The sequence below is a fragment of the Equus asinus genome, chromosome 8, assembly GCF_041296235.1.
Source record: "Equus asinus isolate D_3611 breed Donkey chromosome 8, EquAss-T2T_v2, whole genome shotgun sequence".
Taxonomy (NCBI): Eukaryota; Metazoa; Chordata; class Mammalia; order Perissodactyla; family Equidae; genus Equus; species Equus asinus.
Window position 1 is genome coordinate 26,444,301 of NC_091797.1, and position 20,780 is coordinate 26,465,080.

General features: G+C 40.7%; 1 protein-coding gene across 1 annotated transcript in view; it reads left to right on the top strand.

Moving 5' to 3' along the window:
• Positions 1 to 20,780, top strand: part of BTBD9 (BTB domain containing 9) — a 381,549-nt gene that overhangs the window by 301,595 nt on the left and 59,174 nt on the right. The window contains exon 9 of the mRNA XM_014830910.3: positions 1,148 to 1,255. Coding sequence (XP_014686396.2) covers positions 1,148 to 1,255 — 108 coding nt within the window. The remainder of the gene's footprint in view (positions 1 to 1,147; positions 1,256 to 20,780) is intronic.

Genomic DNA, 20,780 nt, shown 5'->3' on the forward strand with positions numbered 1-20,780 from the left:
AGCAAGTTACAATTTGTACCATGTGTATGTGTTTATAAAATTACTAGAATTACAGGTGATTTTAAAATGATAATTTTAAATTAAAAAATTATAAAATAATTTTTAAACAATAATTTTCCTTGAAACAAATTGGAGGACTTTATAGAATAAGCTACTAGGAGATACAATATGCACACTTTAAAAATTCTTGCAATATGTTGTCACTCCAAGAATCTCTGCAAGAGCATTTATGATACTCATAATTGGTCTTCCTTTTTATCGTCTCCATATGCCGTATCTTCAGGGCAGTCTTTCTCCATGAAATATTTCGAGATCTGATTAGATCTACCCCAAAAGGGACTGATTATTTTCATCTGGATACACTGGTAGAAACACTCGCTCTTGATTATCCAGAAGGATAGGGATTATGAGAATCCAAAATCCCATTGGGGAAATAGCCTCAACATTGACTCCCAAAGAGCCTGTTACCAGGGCTGTCAAGTAAAGACAATGATTAATTAATTTGAAGGTTTTTCCTGGTTTTAATCTTGGCAGAGTTATGAATGACTTCAGCCCAGAACATGTGTGGAACACACACTATGAACAGAGGCCGCATTTGGAGTCAAATTTTTTAAAAAGAGAAAGATCTTTCTAAAAGGCTCATAATCATTCTGAGAGCCAGACAAACATAAAGCAAAAACTACACTTTTAGGTTGTTCAACATAAATATAAATTAACATAGGCTAGCTGCATAAAAATGCTGAAAGACTAGAGTAATATTCGAGGAAATGACTAATGAGGGAAATGATTCGCTTTCTTATCAGGCAAGCTGGCATAATGTAAGAGCAGAATTATTGGACACTTAAAAACAATAGTGTGGAATCCTGTCTGATTCACTCAGAGTACTTCAAGAGGTTCACTACTCAGGAGAATTGAAGGGAATCAGTAGGGGTGATCTGTTTATGCTGTCTAAAACCTTTCTGAAAGCTGTGTACTGTCCCCACCTTCTCTCTTCATACTTTTGTTTGAGGATTTACTTTCTTTCTCCAGTTCCGGAAGTGTGGTGGGAAAATGAGACAGGTGGGAGGGATAGAGTAGACATAGCTTCCCTTATGCCTGCAGCCAGTTACAGCATTCATGGCATTCTTATGTTTTTCCCTTGATTCAGGTTATTACTCTGGGACTGTGACGATCGAAGCTATAGCTACTACGTTGAGGTCTCCACCAACCAGCAACAGTGGACCATGGTAGCCGACAGAACTAAAGTCTCCTGCAAGTAAGTTTTGTCATTTCAGGAGTTTATTCCAATTTAAAAGACAGTTTTTCTGATGGCTTCACAAGGTTCCAATGAAGATTCATGGAAGCACCAAATTGTATCCTTATTTGGACGTTGAAGATGTTCCTGTGATCCTTCACTTCAGTTTTGACTATTAAGTACTTAGATGAGAATTTATTTTATATGACCACACAAGCTTTCCTTATTTTTTGGTTTGAACTTGACTTTTGAATATGGCATGTACCTAAGCAGAGAAAAGAAAGATACTTTGCATATACAATCCTCTCTTGGGTCCTCCCACCACATCCCACACTACATCTTTAGGACTTCTTTCTTCCCTTAGAGAATTTTGCTGACACGATACACACTTTAGTAGTTATTCTGGGACTCTATCCTATTCCGCACCCTCATCTCATTCTTGGGGTTAGCTTTAAATATTTATCTCATCTCCGTGTTAGCTACACTGTTACCCAAACTAGGGAAAGCTTGTACCTTAGGTCGCCATAGACGAACAGAGGCATTTCATGCATATGGCGTTGGGGCTCTTTGAGCTTGCCTGGTTGTGAGGGAAGCCAGGAGGAAGGATTCTGTGGGTTCTGACCAGCCTAGAATCATGCCTAGAATGAATATTTATATGTACATATGCCCATGTGACTACCATTCTGCTCAAAATTAGCACATTTGCAGCATCTTAGAAGATTCTCTCATACTTTTTCTTAGTCATTACTTGAAAAGAGCTCAGTGCCTTTTTGTGTAGAGCCAGATTCTCTGGGAGTCAAGACAAAGCAAATAGCTGAGATTTCTTTTTTTTTAAATTGAGATATTATTCACATACCATAAAATTCATGCTTTTAAATTGTACAATTCACTGGGTTTTAGTGTATTCACAGAGTTGTGCAACCATCACTACTATCTAATGTTCCAAAACATTTTCATCACCCCAAAAAGAAACCACCTACCCATGAGCAGTCTCCTCATTTCCCTCCAGCTCCCACAGCCCCAGCACCCAATAATCTACTTTCTGTCTCTAGGTATTTGTGTATTCTGGACATTTCATATAGATGGAATCATATAGTATGTGATCTTTTGTAACGTTTTCAAGGTTGTGGCATGTATCAGAACTTTATTCCTTTTTACTACTGAATAATATTCCATCATATGGAAATATTTATATCACATTTTGTTTATCCTTTCATCGTTGATGAACATTTGAATTGTTTACACTTTTTGGCTATTATGAGTATGGCTACTATGAACATTCCTGTACAAGTTTTTGCATGAATATATCTTTTCAATTCTCCCAAGTGTACACCTAAGATTAGAATTGTTGGGTTTTATGGTAATTCTATGTTTCAATTTTTGAGGAACTGCCAAATTTTCCAAAGCAGCTGCACCATCTTATATTCCCACCAGCAGTATATGAGCGTTCTAGTTTCTCCACATTCTTGCCAGTTCTTGTTATTGTCTTTCTTTTTGTTCATAGCCATCCTAGTGGAAATGAAGTGACATCTCACTGTGGTTTTGATTTGCATTTCCTGATGGCTAATGATGTTGAACATCTTTTCGTGTATTTATTTGGCCAAGATTTCATAATTGCATTAATGATGGCTTCTTAATGCAATGTCTGACACTCACCATTATTATTATAGTAATTACCATATAGCATGTTTGTATTGGCTAGGGTAACACTTGCTACTATAACAAGTAGTGGCTTCAGCATTTCAGTGGCTTAACACATAGTTTATTTCTTAGTCATGTAACAGTCAGTATGGGTGTCCCTGATTGTCAAGAGGCTCCTCTCCACAGGTGAATGAGGAACCAGGGGTCTTCCTTCTTGTGGTTGTGCCGTTATCTAGTACCTCATCAGCATCATCTGCATCTAGCTGGCAGCTGGCGAGAGAACAGAGAGAACACATACCTGGTTCTAAACAGCCTTGGCCTGGGTGTAGTGAGCATAGTCAGTTGCACACTAGATGCTAGTATGACTGGGAAATGTAGTCAGTTCCTGCCTGGGCAGCCACTTCTCAGTAGAGCACAAATCTTGTAGCCACTCTGCCATAGCATAAGAAAACTAACAATTATTTACTAACTAGTATTCCATTACTTTCATATATTTTATCTCATTTTTTCCAGAATACAAAACACCTTGTGGTCTATTGTCCACATTTTATAAAAGAAAATGAAGCAGGGCCGGCCCTGTGGTGTAGTGGTTAAATTCAGTGTGCTCTTCTTCAGCAGCCTGGGTTTGCAGGTTTGGATCCTGGGCATGGGCCTACACTCGTCAGCCATGCGGAGGCAGCGACCCACATATAAAGTGGAGGAAGATTGGCATAGATGTTGGCTTAGGGCTAATCTTCCTCAAGTGAAAAAAAAAAAAGAGGAAGATTGGCAAAAGATGTTAGCTCAGGGCTAGTCTTCCTCAGCAAAAAAAAAGAAAGAAAGAAAGAAAGAAAGAAAATGAAGGGCTCTTTCCACTGTACCACATTGCCTCCTAGTACCCCAAATCATTACTAGAAAGCTAAACCAAGCTGGGTGATGAAAACTGAGAAATGAAGTGATTAACATTTCCCAGCTCCTAGAACCCTTTTTATACAATAGGAGTTCTTCAAGGCCCATGAACAACCACCCATTTATCTTTCCAGAGTCAGTGCTTATTGGGTACACAGCTCACAGGCCAGACCCTCTGCTTCCTCATCATTTACACATCTCACTGGTTACCATCATCCATCTCTTCTGTCATTTTATGTGTTGTAAATTGGATTCCTCATCTCTCTCTTTTATGTCCCCCTTGAAGGTGTTATACAATGTAGATTTTTAACAAGAACTGGTTGACTAACTACTGATTATGTGCATATCATAATGATTTTATATTTATTTAAATGGATATTTTTCTTGATTCAAAACCCCATTCATTCATTAGATCTTCTCCCATTAGGTCATCAGCATCCTTTTTTCCTCTTTTTAATTTTTTGTTCCCATTAGTTGGTAGATTTAGATAATTTATATGTTTTTAAGTTTGTATGTTAGCACTTGATGCTACAGCAGCGTTTTACCAATTAATAAATAAATGATATATTGGAAGAACAAGTATAGTAGCAAGAAGGCAAGTGCCTGTTAACCCTCTAACAGTCTGTGGGGCCAAAGGTTATCATTTTATATCTCTAGGCATAACCTGAATCCTTTGTGTTTCCCGTTTTCGAGGTAGCCCTTAAGAAATATAATAGAAGATATGCAGATGATAAAAGAGGAAAGAGTTTCCTTTTTAATTAATATACTCCAGAGCAATCTTCAAGAGAGGACTTAAGAATTATAGCCTGTTTTTTATTGAAATAAAGTATGTGAGCCATGTTATAAATGAAATTCTACACGATCTTTAAGGATCATAGCGCTGCCTCTTGCTAGCATTCTACCGGGTCAAGAAGTCAGAGGACAGATTTTTGCTATCCTCTGACGAATTCCTAGGGAGTGAGATTCTCCAGCATCTGCCTTGAGTGCCTGCTCCTGGGGCAGGATACTCTCCTTTAGTGGTATCTGGAGTCCTTTCTGCTGCCGTGCGAGCTTTTCTTGTTTTGCTTTCAGGGTAAAGGCTCATTTTCTATCATAGATAATCCTGTTCTTGTATTGGCTGATTTTGGTTTTTTTCAAGCTTACTGACATATAATCAACATATAAATTATATAAGTTTAGGGTGTACAACATAATGATTTGATGATACGTATGTATTGTGAAATGATTACCACAGTGAGTTAACATCCATCACCTCACCTACTTACAATTTTTTTCTTGTGATAAGAACTTTTAAGATCTACTCTGTTAGCAACTTTCAAATATACAGTACAGTTTTGTTAACTGTAGTTACCGTGCAGTACATTACCTTCCAAGAACTTATTTATCTTATAACTGGAAATTTGTACCTTTTGACCACCTTCACCTGTTTCCCTCCCCCCGCCCCCATCTCTGGCAACCACCAATCTCTTCTGTTTCTGTAAGTTCGTTTGTTTTTTAGATTTCACATGTAAGTGAGATCATACAGTATTTGTCTTTCTCTGTCTGACTTATTTCACTTAGCATAATGCCCCTCAAGGTTTATCCATGTTGTCACAAATGCAGTGACTGATTTTATAAAATTACTTTTTACCTCTCTGTTTTCACATAATCTAATCCTGTACCATTTAACCTTATTTCAAAAGACTTCACTTTCCAATCATTGATTCCTTTTCTCTAATGTCCTCTAAATTGTTGAACCCTAAATCCATGTCAATACAGTAAGATCCTAACATCAGTTTTTTTTTTATTAAAAATGTAAAACATACACATGGAAAATAATTTAAACAATAAAAAAGATGTAAGTGAAAAATAAAATTTTACCCTCCCATCTCTGTTCTATTCCTCAGAAGTAGCTACTTTTGACTATTTTTTTAGTTTTTGTAACTTCCCAACTATAAATAATGTTTTTATATCTCTGTTATTAATTTATCAGCTTTGCTAACTCCTTGCCATAAAAAAATGAGGAATTTAGCTCACTTAACCAGTCCTCATTTTTTGTTAGTTATGTTTTTCTTTTTAGTTCTGCTATTTCTTAGCTTTTAAAATTAAACAACATACTTAACCTTCTCTTTTTTGACCCATCAATTGCAGACAATATTTCTCCCCCACCTTTGGTGAGGAAGATTCGCCCTGAGCTAGCATCTGTGCCAGTCTTCCTCCATTTTGTATGTGGGATGCCTCCACAGCATGGCTGATGGTTGGAATACGTCTGTGCCCAGGATCCGAACCTGTGAACCCTGGCCGCCAAAGTGGAACACATGGAACTTTAACCACGTGGCCACGGGGCCAGCCCCTAGACAGTATTTCTTGACTCTCTATGATGTTAATGAAGAAATTACCGTCCCTGCATTTCCTTCTCCCTCTCCCCATCTTCTGTTAGCTGTCCCACCACATTGACATTGTGAAGATTTATGATATTTATTTTCTGTTCTGTAACTTATAGTTAAATCTTCCATTTAAATTGATCCTGAAAAGGGAAAATTAATAAAAACTAATTATAATATTCTGATTATATAAACATTGTTCACTACACGTTTAGTAATTCTTCAGATCTGTGATGAGGGAAATATTATTCTATGTCACTAAACTTGTGCCTCTCAGAAGAATTGTTCTGTGTTCACATCTAATAGATTCGATTTTCTTACTCAGAATTATTCCACAAATAAAAATAACTAGCTTCATGTTAGCCAGCTTTTTGTTTCCTACAGTTCCTAATTGCTGCTTTTTCCTGTTACAGAAGCTTCTGAGGCATTCTGTTTGTTCTTTGGTTAATTTTGAACAGACTGCTTCCGAGGCCTACTCTACAGCTGTGATCCTAAAATTTCTTTTTCTTTCCTACCTAAGTTGGTTCCACTATTTCTTATGTTTCTTTTTCTTTCTGTAGAATGTGGGCAAAGGGTAAACAAACCCTTTTTGCTTTGCAGTGAGATACTGACCCTGGGCCCAGTTGCCCTTCTAGGTCTGTTCCCTGAAAACTTGATAGAAGTGGAGTGACAGCTGTGTTATTGGGCAGCTTTGCTTATGAAAAAAGTTACCCCTGGTTGGTAAATTGCATCTGGCCTGGGAGGACTGTAAATATCTAGGTGGAAGCCACAAGTTTGGGTTTCCTGAGTGTGATGACTTGTGACTAGGCACAGCCCTCGTGAAAATTCTGGGATCTGTGTTTATGGCGTGGTTACAGGACGATTTGGAATATAAGACTTCTAAGCCAGAGTGGCCGCACGCCTGCCCAGTGTGAGTCTTGTGCATTCTCACCTGAGCTGTCACCTGCGTGCCAACAGGAATAGCTCCTGTACAATTGTGTAGCCTGCTACAAGAACTCCCACTGAGGAGAAGTACCTGCTGCTACCCTAGTGGCATGCTGTGTTTCCTTTTCTCTTTCTCCTGGGTGAATCTGAAGCCAAATATGAGTTGGTTGGGTCTTAGTTAAACCTCTTGAGCATTGCACAGAGTAAATCTGTAGGTAATTTTTTTCAGAAAGGGAATGTGGAAAGCAAATTTTCAGAATTCTTGCATGCCTGAATCATAGTTTGACTGGGTATAGAATTCACTTCCTTCAGAATTTCGAAAGCTTAGATTTATTGCCATCTAGCATCTAATGTTGCTGATGAGAAGTGATATCATTCTGATCTTTATTCTTTGTATGATTTATTTCTCCTGATAGTAGCCTTTAGGATCTTCTCTTCCTCCTTGGAGGTCTTAAATTTCACAATGATATGGCCAGATGTGGGTCATTTTTCATCCATCCTGCTCAGTTTGCTTCGATATGGCAATCTGCCAGTTCCCGTCAGTTTTATGAGTAATATTTCATCCACCTACCATTTTCTAGAAGTTCATCAAAATCTTGACTTGCTAATTTCCTTCCCTACAGTTTGCAACACCTTTATGAATGTATTCCCTTTGTATTTCTTTGATGTCTCCTCATTAGTTTCCAGGAAGGGAGAAAGGTAAATGTGCCTACAGTGCCAGCCATCTTGAACCTAATTTCCCAAAAGCTCTGCTGCGTGGCCTGTTGATACTCCCTAGGGATCCCAGATCCGTGTCATTCCCTTCTTTGTGCCTGTCTGCATTTCTCCCATGTTACGTAGCTGTCTTCTTTCCTCCCAGCATGTACTCCTTAGCATATTGACCTCATTCATATTCATTTTTTAGCCATTTCTTCACTTTGTCATCGTCCCATTGACTAACAATTCTGCCTGCCATCATCTGTCCAAGACTACGCCCTTGGCAAACATTTTGGCAAATGTAGATGATTAGATATAAAGAATTGGGTAATGCTGAAAATTTTCTCTTTCCACTTGAGAATTCTGTGGTCATAATCTAGACCTAGCTAGTGTTTTTAGCTTTTAACTTAATTTTCTCACAGAATTTCTGTCTGCCTGCCAGATATACTATTCAGATTCCCTTGTGAATAAGTTTTCATCTCCAACATAAGTGTTCATTAAAAATGATGTCGTAAAGAGTTTTTAATAACTTAAGAAAATACTTACATAATAAGACTTTTTTTAAAGCAGGGTACAAAATTATAGAAGTATTATTACAAGTAGGAAAAAAAATTATGGAAGAAGAAAGCCAGAAGGAAATATACCAAAATGTTAATAATGGTTGCCTTTGTGTATTAGAATTATGGAAATTATTTCTAGTTTTCTAGATTTTTGACCAATTCACATGTATTTCTTTTAAAATCGAAAAGAAAACCTTATTTGAAAAAGATTTTTTTTCTTGCTGCAGCCGTAAATGTTTTATCGATGTTTGTCCTTGCCACTATTTGAGTAGCATATGCTGGCAGGGTGGTATGGTTTATTCACTGCCAGCAATAAATTAAAGAAATTAAATAAGTGCTGTACACAGCAATATCCCAGTAGCTTTTCAGAACCTTGAAGCCACTTACCCAAGCACAAGTTGTGCTTCCCTGAAAAGGACACCTGAGCTATATTCTCCTTGTGCTGCTCCCCTGGGGCCTCTTAAAGCCCAGGTCTCCGAGAGCACTTCTTCCTTTTACCTATCCCCAGGACTTCAAAAGTCCATTTCCACCTGGCTTTCCCCTCTCAGAGGGGCCTGGCCTACTTGAGACCTTGGAGCAGGCAATTTCTATGGCGTCCTAACTTTACAGATTTCTCCCCTGTGCCTTCCCTGAGAAGCACTTTGACAGTCTCTGTGTCACCTGGAAAGGCCTCTGTGGGATCAGCTCGTCTGCTCCCCGGTCTTAAGCATCATGGTCTTCATAGCTGAGAAGCAGTGTGCCCCCCTTGCTGAATATACTGTCATTCAGTCCTGGGGAAGGGCAGCGGTCTGTTCTGAGCTGTTTCTGTGGCTGGCGCTATTTATTCCCTAGGAATCTTAGAACGGGAGTCATGTTTCTTTTTCTAAGTGCTTCAGTGGTTGAGCACAATGGGATAAATTAAAGGTGGAGAGTCACAGCCTCAGTAAACTCTTGCAAAGGGTAGCAAGATTGAAAAACAGGACATTTAAACCTAGACTGTTTACCTTGCCTGCATCATCTTTGCCATTGTTAGTGATAAAGTTGAGAAAGCTTTCTTTCCAGCAGCTTTGTTTCTTAGCCTGACACTTAACAAAATGAGAATCTTGGGTTAGTTCCAGGAGGTCACTGCAAATCATGTGACCTGGGGATTGTATGTAAAGGGCTTGGGGTCACTAATATGATGCAATAGAAGGCGAGTGGGTTTGGTTTTAAAGGAGGAATTGTCTTCACTGTTGAGACTGCTGATGAGAAGAAGTTCATGTCTAGTGTCAAGTTTTAGTTTCCAGGACGGGATTGCAGCTCTTGGCTGTCACATGGGTCCTGTACTGAAATATTGCTATTTCTTGCGAGTCTCTGCTGTGGTAACAGACGAGCTGCTCTCCTCAGATCCCTGCCCTGCAAGGTTGGGAGTGTGCTTCCTTGCTCCTGCTTGAAGTGTGAGTCAATTAAAGGGCTCTGGTTGTGTAATTGTCACTTTTACATGCTGGATGGAGATTTTATTTTTCCCCTTTCATACTTAATTCCATTTTTCTACACAGCATTTGACAGTAATGAAAAAAGCCAGTCATGTTCTTTCCTCGGTTTTTTTTAAAGGGCAAACATTGGGTGTTAATTTTGTCAAGAGTTTTAGAACTTGAATGATAAAGAAACATGTACCTGTAAGAGGAATGGGAAAAATTAACAGAATTCAGATAAAACACACACACACAGAGGACAAGTCTGCTAGTAGGCAGACTCCTGTGTTAATGATGAGCTTTCCGAGCCTGCCCTGTGGAAGCATCTCTCTCTTAGACGAGACTGGGAGACACTTGTTAATCAAGCACTGGTTTGTGAGGTTAGGAAGTTCCGTGAGTAGATGAATATTTTGGAGTAGAAAACATCACTTGGGAGTCATTGATTCATACCTGCCCATCTAGAGAAGGATTTATCTTTTGTACTGCAGAAAGTTTTTATGCAAAAATTTACCCATATGTTGGAAGCCATGTGGAAAGTAAACTTTGATGCTAAGTATGTGAACTGAGTTCTAAATATAGAGCTATCAGCAGGTTGTGTGACCACCAGTGAAGAGGGTCCTCTCCACCCAGAACATCTGACTGACAGGTGAAGGAGCTAGAAGGAAATGAAGTCCCCTTGGATAGCACATGACCAGAAGGGAGAAACCGAGAGCTCTTTTCCCTCTTCCTTGCTTAACCCAGGAGCCATGTTATTCTGTGAAGATAATAATTTTTTCCATCCCTGTTTTAAAAAAAAATGAAGAATACCTCAATAAAACTTTCTTTGTGAGCTATGTGAGCACGCTTAAAATATATGGGGTCAAAAAGATTTTTCTTTTATTATGGAAATAACTTTCATGTTAATATTATATTCCAAATGACAAAAATCAATCAAGACCACGCTAGTCCAGCTGCCATCATCTCTCTCCTCTCTACTCCTCTCTGCTAACTGCCCCCAGCACGCACACGTGTGCACGCACACAGACAGACACACACTCTCTCTGCACCCTCCCTCAAGTTTACTTTACTAGCTGTAGCCAGGTGGGATTTTTCAAGCACAACTCTGATATACCTGCTTAGAACACTTAATTGGCTTCCCATTGCTCTCTCGATGAAGACCAGAATTCTTCACATGGTCTAGAGTGCCTACCCAGTCTAGCCCCGTCCTGCTTCCCCGGACTCATCCCGCATTGTTCTCCAAGTTCACATCACCTTTTCACGTCCTACCAGGCATCATGCTCTGTCCTCTCACAGAGCCCTTGCAAATGCCATGGCTCTGTCTGGAGACCACACCCCTGCCCTTTGTCTGGTTGACCCCCGTTATCCCTTGTTCTCAGCTCAAAGGCCACTTTCTCAGGAAAGTCTGCCCTGACCACCCATGTCAGCCAAATCACTTTGTTATTCCCTCTCATAGAACCGAGCTACTTTCCTTCACAGCTGATATTGCAGTTTGCAATGACCCATTCCTTAGTGTGGTTATTAAATTAAGTAATAAGGTTGTTTTTCCCCACTAGAATGTAAGCCCCATCAGAGCAGGGATGTGGTCTGTTTTGCTCACTCTTATCCACGGTAGCCTAGCAAGGAACTAGCACTTGTATTGCTGTCTGAATGAATGAATGGATGAGTGCTACCACTCTGTCTCCAGTCATGCATACATGTTGGTTTCATTTGCCTGAAGTTGTTGTCTTCACAGGGCTTAATCAGGAAGTGTGTCCATCCTAGCTCAGATGCTGTCACTTCCTTGCTTCCTTGCTCAGATGGAGAAAGGAAAAGTTTGTGGGAGAGAATAAAAGTTGCTCGTTGCCCCGATAATGTAGTCCTTATAGACTAGGAGTGTGTCTTCCCTACTTCTCTTTATTAATCCATTATTGATCTGTCATCCTTGATTCATTCACAACCTTACTCTGCAGATTCAGTCATTGCCAGAGGTTCAGTTTTCTCTGGTCTCCACATCTATCTTTGCCCCTCAAGTTAATGACTTGGATCCCCCAGTAACAGTTTATCACTTGAGATTGGTTACTGACTGGAAGTCCATTACTTTTATTTTTAACCACTCTTAGAGTAAAGTTTTTCTTTATGGAGGGGCCAGGTGCTTTAAAAAGTGTTTGCCAGCTGTGCCCCTTTCGCTTTGGAAATTGATTTGATTTAAAATCCCAAATTTGTCAGGTTAATAGGTTTCAGTTGTTTCTCTGGATTTTCAAAGTAAAAGGTTAAAAAAAAAACTGGCCTTAATCTCTGGAGAGGAACTCTAAAACCCTTGCCAAAGCATTCCATGTACCTCTCCCAGCAGGGTAGAGTCTAACAGAGCAGACCTCGCTCTGAAATCCTGGAGCTCTGGATCCTTCCCATGGTTACAGGATGGCTGCAGAGGGGCCAGCCGCAGCACTGTCCAGAGGGCTGCTCGGGAGGCACCCCTTACCATGACCAACCCTTGATTAACCCCTTCCCTGAGATGGGCGCTGCCAGTGAAGCAATGCAGACTGCCCCTCACTGGACCTCTAGTCAGAGTCACAGAACCCTAATGTAGCAAGCAAACTGAGCACAGAGAGACACCAGAATAACAGTTGTCCTAGAAGTCCATTTATAAAAATAAATGGTCAGCATGCTCATCTGCAAAAAAGGAAAGTAGAGCCTGTTCGTTAGTCAGTGAACAAAGGCAGCAGGAAGGAAGGTCAGTGTAGTTTTGATCATATCTTCTTAATGCGACCTGCCTCGGTTTGCCTCTGGGTCCTAACGGAAGTGCTGTCTTGGTAATCATGCATGGTTAGTGCTGACTCATCTCTATCCCAGAGTGCTAAGAGGCTCATGTTTTCTTCCTAGACTGAAAAAAGAAAAGGGAAAAAAAGTGTTCCTATGAGTTCCGGGGTCCAGCATGTGCATAGAAACAATTTCAGAGCTGAAAGGGCGCTCTTCCTTGACTATCTGATTTATCCTTTTGGCTTCAGCTGTCTCTTCCATTCATATTTTCCATTAAATGTTGGCCCCTTCTAGAATGACTTCTCGGACTCAGCTTGTTTCAAACTAACTCATTGCTATCTTTCCCCATACAGCAGTTCCTCTCCTATGATGTCCTTGGTTGTGTTGGTGGCAACCCCCTTCTCCTGGGCATCTGTTATGCCTTTGACTCGTTCCTCTTCCTTGCCCTCCACAGCCAGTTAGGTACTAAATCTTTTCTTTTTTTTACCCTTTCATCCTTTATTTCTATCCTATTGCCTCCATCTTAATTCAGACCCTCATACCTTCCTCCCAGAGTATTGTAGTGGCCTCTAATGGATTACCCTGCATCTCTACTCTGATTGCATCTGTTTCCATTCGTGTCTGGCACACTGTTGCTGGGTTGGTCTGGCTGTGATTCCTTACTCCCCTGTACAGGCATCTCCAGTGGTCTACTGAGAAAAGCCTCAGATCCTTTCCTGCATCATCTTCTGTCTCTACATGACCAGTTTTTCCCAAACATCTTGTTTTCAAATATTCTGCCCCACTGTTAGACATCATGTCCAGATTTTAAATATGTAATTACCATATCTCTTTGACTCTCACTAAACTTTCTGACTTTTACCTTTTTAATTATCTCCTTACAAGTATCCTACTTTCCTTTCAGTCTGGCCCAATTTCTATTGCCAAGTGAGTCCATGCTTTAGATCAGCTACTTGTCTTTATTTTCACTGGCTGATCTTTAAGTCTCTACCCATCCCAAGACCTAGCTAAAAATGCTCTGTGAGTTCTTCCTTGATCTTTCTCCTCCCAAACACAAGTAACTGCTCCATTAGCTCAATGCTCGCTGTAATTGGTTTACATATAACTTGATAACATTCACTTTTTCTTGGGTCTGTTTCAGAAAAGGGAGGAAATAAGGGCTAGGCTGGGAGGAGGTTTGCTTTTTAAAAATCGAGCCATTTTTCAAGGTGTACCAGGACTTACCCTCTTGGAGGTACAGGGCCAGATTTTCCCAGAGTAGCCTCTAGTTAGAAGGTGTGCAGTCAAACGCATGGCTCAGCCAACTCTGATTCAATCTAGTATTTGCTGAGTGACCCTAGTAGGTAAAGGCTACATTGTGAGGGAAAATACTGAGGAAACGGGAAGACATTTCTCTCCAAAGGAACTTACAGGATATACACAACTTCCAAACATTTGGGAACCATCACACACACATACACAAAGTGTAAAACACAAAACGGGATCCTATAATCATAAAATATTGTAACTGAAAGTACCTTGGGAATCATAATCCAAGCCTCACATTTGACAGATGAGAATCTGAGAAGGCACAAGTGCCTTTCCCAAATTCTCATCTAATGGAAGGATCCAGATTAGAACCCAGATCTCCTGATTCTGAGTCTCTTTGCAGGGTCCAGAATTTTGCATGGCCTATAAGACCATGTGAAAAACAGACATAGAAGGGTCATAAGAATATAGATATGATCAGAAAATGGCAAGGAGTTAGGGAAGTTTTTCTGAAAAGATACATTTTGAGCCTAGCAACCTTCTGCTGGCCCACATTATAGCTAGAAAAACTGATAATTTCCCAACCAAAGGACTCGATGAACTTCAGATTTAAAAAAAGGTACATCAGAAATAGACTCACCTTCCAGAAGGTGTGATGGAAGCTATGGAATACAAAGAAATTCACTTATATTTTCATATGATTTCCTACCTTGCTATCACTACTACTTCCTCTACAGAATATTAATTTGTCCAGCCTATTAGCTGTATCATAATTCATACTTTAGAAATTGGTTTTAAAAATATAGTCTCTATACCAGTGGTCAAGTCCAGATTACCTAGGGCTTCGTTATCCAGGTTGAGGAGTATATTAGCCTCTGATTTTCTTCTCTTTTCCTTCCTATTGCCTACTTAAAAAAAAAAAATCATTACACTGTTCATTAGGCCATTTATTAGACTGTTTCCTTCTACCAAAAGAGACTTACATATGTGTTTTTTCCCTCTGTTTTAAGCCAAGATCCATAAAACATATTTTCCCCACAGTTGACATCTTTTCACGATCCCTTGAAATGGAATGTAAGTGAATTTCACCATGGTGTTGTAAATTATGTACTGAGTATCAGTAATAAACATTTCTTACCAAGTTTTAAAGTGTAGTTTCAGAGTGGTGATCATCTGGAATTGCACGTTTACCAGCTGCTTTGGAGGGTGTGAGGGAGGGTTTTCAGCTCATACACTTTTCACCTCTTTATCCAAATTAACACAACAGTATGGAGCACACGTAATAAACCTAAACCGAGGAAAAGAACGCTAGTACTCTTAGTGATGTGTCTTAGCAGTCTTGGCCTGGAAGGGGAGATGAGGAGTAGTTGCCTTGTTTGCCTTCCAGCTCCAGGCAGAGCTGCACATTAAACTGTCCTGGAGAACTCGGGATTTTCCCCTGGGGAAGAAGGCTGGATAATACCCCTTGCTCCCTCGTCTCGGGTTCTCAGAGCCTTTAGTGTGAGTTTCCTCTGTGGAGATGATGCTCAGGCGAAGGAGGGCAGCACAGGTTGGTGCTGCTGCTATTAGATGAAAATAACTTATTTATATTGTTCTTTTTTTCCCTTCCTAATTCTCTAGGGAGTGACTGAATTCTCTGTAGGATTCGGCAGTGGATATGTAGGCTTAATAGAAATTCTGACTGCTGGAGTTTTGAAATGTATCGTCTCTTCTCTAGGGTATGCTGAGGGTGGGAAGGAGGGGCTCACGGAAGCTTGTTTGTTGGTTTCACATTTCTGAATCTTGTCAATTCATTTTTCCTGATTAAAATGAAAATCCAAACCTAGACTAATCTAATGTTGAGATCACAAGTTTAAACCAACAAGAGGATATGATCCAGAGTTCACGCTCTCACGGCACCACTGAGGCCCTCATATCACAGCACCCTCTGCCTGTTGCTAGGTGCTGCAGGTGGACTCACGGGAAGCCTCAGGCACATGCAGATGTGGTTATGTTTCCCTGTGAGCACAGGAAGCCCCGATAATATTAACTAGTGTAGTAATCAGGCTTTTAGTAAGACGTGCATGTACTGTTATCTACAATTACAGATGCATTCATTTTTTAAATTTCTAGTCTTATTTTCAAATTTATACTTTCATGTTGCATTAATATCATGTTCTTATATTAATATTAATTAACTTTATAAATTTCTAAGGAAATGAGAAGGGAATACAGGGCACAGTCTTCTAAACTTTTCATATTTGGGGATGGAACACTGATAATCTCAGGCACTGTATTCTCCTTTGCCACTTCCTTAATTAAGACTATTATTCAACTAATATTGAATCATTGCCCTGCTAAAACCCCCCATTTGTGGGGCATGGGCCCATGATAACTCAAAAATGTGTTACTTATCCATCCATTAACTTAGCAGACTTATTTTGAGCCACTACTCTAGGTCAGGCACTGGGCTGGGCACTTTCCTCCTCTCTAGGGCTCATTAGTTAAGATTTCGCAGTCGGCTCATGACCAGTAGGAACTGAGAGGCCTTGATCCCAATATAAATAGAAGCATTTGTGGACTCTGACACACCTAGATTCCTCACATCTTCTCTGAGTGAATCAGTAGGGATAACATTTATAAGAGCAAGTGGCAGGCTAAATCTGGAAGCATATACTATGTAGAAAAAAGTGGGCTTGGCCTTGGTAGAGAAATAAAGATTGCTCCTTCTCCTTTCAGCCTGCTTGAGGGAAGTTCAAGTGTGCCTTTGAGCACGGAAGATCTTCCCAGAGATGGCAGGATTGCAGCCCTCGCGCTCTGCCAGTTCACTTCTTTGTCACCTTTGTACTGGAAACAATAGCCTCAGCCAGAGGGAGGCTCAGAACTTGAGCGTGTTTTGCTGCACGCGTGTGCCAGTGCTCAGGCTGCCCTCTCTGATGATAAGTGTGATGTTCAGTTTGTAATGAGCACTTGCAGTTTCTGTAAACTGTGTAATACCATATAATAAGCAGTAATTTTCCACTTATCCTTGATAACAGGAGGTTTCTGCTTGGCTTTTAGTGATAGCCAAAATGTGGGTGGTTTTTTTCCCCTCACCAATATGATGAATTGTCAGAGCCATCTTTTTTTCACAATATAGATTGAAAAGTTGTTTTTGCAGTGTGTCCAAAATGTGTAATGGTGAATCCTGCCTTTAAAAAGTCAAAGTCAGAGCCAGCCCTGGTGGCCTAGACGTTAAGTTCAGCATGCTCCACTTCAGTGGCCTGGGTTCGGTTTCTGGGCGTAGACCTACACCACTGTGTTAGCAGCCATGCTGTGCTGTGGCCTGCATACTAAAAAACAGAGGAAGATTGGCACAGATGTTAGCTCAGGGCAAATCTTCCTCAGCAAAAAAAAAAGTCAAAGTCAAAGAAAATGATTCTGAAGTAGCCATTTATAATAAAATGACTATATACATTCTTAAGCTCGTTTTAGCTGTCTCCTGGCTGTGCTTTTTCTCAAGGGATTAGTAGCTTGAAGCCTAGCCCAATAGCTTGGATGATAAAACTGCCAAGTCTCAAGTTATTGTTTTAAATTTCCTCTAAGAGATTATACCTTAAGTATAAAGTGAACTTGCCCTAGATAACTTGGTGCCCTTCCCTGGGAGAGGAAGAGGGCCATTGTGCTGGGTACGCTTCTCCCCAGAGTCACACAGTGTCAAGATTGGATGGGCTTCTTGCTCTGATTTTTTTTTAATCATTAGGAAATACATTTAGTAGAGAAACGCATGCAAGCTTTACACTGTAACTCTCCCCACTTCTATTTAAAGTCATCTCTTGACTTACCTTTGATGCTCAGAACACCATAAAATTCAGTGTTTTTCTGTAATAAATTAAGATTGCTTTTTCATCAGACTATCTTCTCCTTTTCTGAGATATAGCTTGCATTATCTATTCATTCATTCCCTGTAGGCCTCTTGGTAACCACTTACCCCTATCAGATGGCTTGAGCAAGACCAGCAGCTGTTGATTTTGTTCTATCAGAGAAGTCTTATGAATCATGTTGATGGGAGCCCTGGTTCTCCCATGATCACTGGACACTGCGATTTGTCTGTCACAACGCTGGTCTCCTGCAGATTTCTTGCCTGGCACTTCCATGTGTCTGACTTGATAAAACTAGGATATCAGTGAACGGGGGCAACTAAGATGCCGACGTGACTGGAGCTGACCTCACATTTAAAAGATTGTGCCATTTTGGCACAAAAGGTTGGACTTGTTCATCAGAATGATAGATTGATCCTCTCTGTGTGTGGAGCTCTGTGTGGGGTTATGAAGAAAAGAGAAGATAGACCACTTGCCTATAGTCTAGTTCGAAAACAACATACACGTCAAAAAGGACTCGCCTGTCAGCTGACTCTTTCCAAGGGTCACATAAAAAGCAAACTAGACTTGAATGATTGCTTCCTGTGTCTGCTTAAAAATTCATCCAAATCAGAGAAGTACTAGTGTGCAGTTTATGAAGACAGTTTTTAGAACTAAAAAGCAAGTGAGCCACACCTTTACAAAGTTGGTCTGCTGATCAGTGAGGTGCGGGAGCAGTGTGTGCTTGGGTGGAGACCAGGCTTCCTGTGGACCCCAACATTTACAGTGTTGCTCAGAGAAAGTGCTTCTCACTCATTTGGCACAGCCATAGCCCTTTCTTTCCCAGATCTCAATCCGCATACCCCATCTCAGTGGCTCTGGGGTTTCGGGAGCTGTTGTTTGTGTTTTCTTCCTCCCATAAGGCCTTCCATTGAAATGGCCTCTCTGCATGTGGAACTGAATCGACTCTGCACATGAAATGCACTGACTCAGGTGGGAGCAGATTTTTAATCAAATACCAATAGAGCAACTTATTTTCTACTGAAATCTCTGGAGTCCTAGTATCACTGGTGCCCACATTTTCCAGTTGTTTACTGGGATTTGATTTCTAGCCCAGCATGTTGTCTTTGGGGTTTACTTAGTTCGATTTAATTAAATTAGGATTTATAGTTCTTATGACTTTTACTTAGAAACTTTACATGGAGACCCACCCCCGCTACAGATAGAACATTGTGTGTTGGCAGACAGTCATGATCAAAATGAGGGTCTTTCCTTCAAAGCAGAAGTGCTTTGCCCTGTGTATGGTTTGGCTGTTACTGTTTAGGTTCCTTTAGAATGTTGGATATTTGGATTTCAGGTTTGGGGGTAGCTTCCCAAGTTGTTTGAAATGATATCAGTGTTCTTCTTTAGAAATGTGTATAGGTCAGATGATTTGTTAATTTTACTTGGATGAAAAGTAAAGTAAGGGGGAAAACCCTATGGAAAATTCAGAACTGTATTTTCAAAGAGAGGACCTAAAATTTGTACCAGTGTTGCCAACTCCTGGTCTCCATTCTGTTTGGCAAGAGGGGCTGAGGAGGAAAAGCACATGGCAGAGAGGGTGGGGGCAAAGGGGTATGGGAAAGCAGTGTAAGAGCTGTTGTCATCCCTATCACTTCTTAAATGGGATACTCCTTTCCTTTAATAAGAACTTCTATCATGTTTTCTTGAGAAATGAGGGTTCTGGCTATAAAGAGATCCAGGGTCTCAGGTTCCAGCTTCTGAAGTCTTGTTCCATGCAGCACAGTTATGCTCAATGGTGAGACCTGTCCTTACCTCAGACCAGGGGTCTTTCAGCATCATTTTGCCCAATGGGTCTGTGGACAGCACTGTGTTTCGGTATCATTGGTTTCCCTCTGTGTTTTGTGTTATACATTGGAAGTCATTCTGAGAAGGTGTTCATAGGTTTCACAAGACTTCCAGAGACCATGGCACAAAAAAGGGAAGAGTTAGGGTCAAATGAATACTCACGTATGACAACCTTTGGATAAAGCAGATATTTTGATAAAAATAGGACATGTCGGTTACAGACATCTTTGTTATCGTGTTATTCCTGATTTCTTCATTCTTTATTCTCTTGATATTCTTGATTCCTTTACCTGATTTCTGGTTGATCTTCTGTGACCTTTTCCATCTGGTGTGCACCTCACTCAGTTCTAGGACCATTTGCCGCTAAGATGAGCATGTCAGGCTCATCCTTGTCACTGACCTCTCCATCTTAAACCTTGAAATGGGTGACCTCAGTTGTTGTGCTTCAGCCACTGGTGCTGGGAATCAAACGAAGCTCACAGTAGACTCCAAGCCCTCCTCGCCAGGCTCGGATTTCAGAATCTTTTCTCTTTTTGCAGCTGCGTTAGTGCGTCGATCCTGAAAGTTTGTTCTAAACCATCAGGGCTGGGGAAATGTGGCCAGCCCTCGGCTTCACTGTAGCCCTGCCTCCAACCCTCCAGGCCTGCCTGTCTTCTTTCAGGACTCCCTCGTTACTGACAGGAAGCCTGTGCGGGCCTTTATCCATTCATTCAACCCATTTTCATGAAGTACCTACCATGAGGTCAGTCCTATGCCAGGTGAAAATCTGCCTGACCACAAAACTCCAGAGCCCATGGGAGTGGACTGATGCTTGCCTTGTGACTGCCCAGGTGACTACCAAGAGTGTAAAGTGCAGGCTCCCTGTGGGTTAGCAGTTTGCTGTGCATCCACCGCATCGCAGGCACTTGGCTAGTGGAGAGGTGAGAGCCCCAGCCCCAAGGAAAGTACCGGCTACTGGGTGAAAGTGTGTGCGTGGATAAAAGTGGAAATCTCTGTTGGAATTGCCTGTGTTTAATGTAAAATTTTTCAATCTCAGCTTTTATATTAGTGATTTTGTTCTTGAAATGCTTACCAATATCTTGCCACCAGAAAGAAAAGTACACAGTATGGCAACATTAGCTGCACATAAATGAAGTAAGACAGGCAAAATAAAAATCCCTGGACTAGAAACCAGGAGGCCCGGCTCTCAGCCATGGTTCTGCCACTGACTAACCGAGCACCCTTGGGCAAGTCCTTTGCTCTTCCTGTACCTCCATGTTCATGTCTGCAAAACACGTTCCTAAAACAAGGCTTAGTGCTAGACCCCGAGGGCTGTGTTTATTAAAATAGTACAGTTTATTGTTATTTTATCAATAAAAATGTGAAATAGTTATGTAAAACATAAAATACTT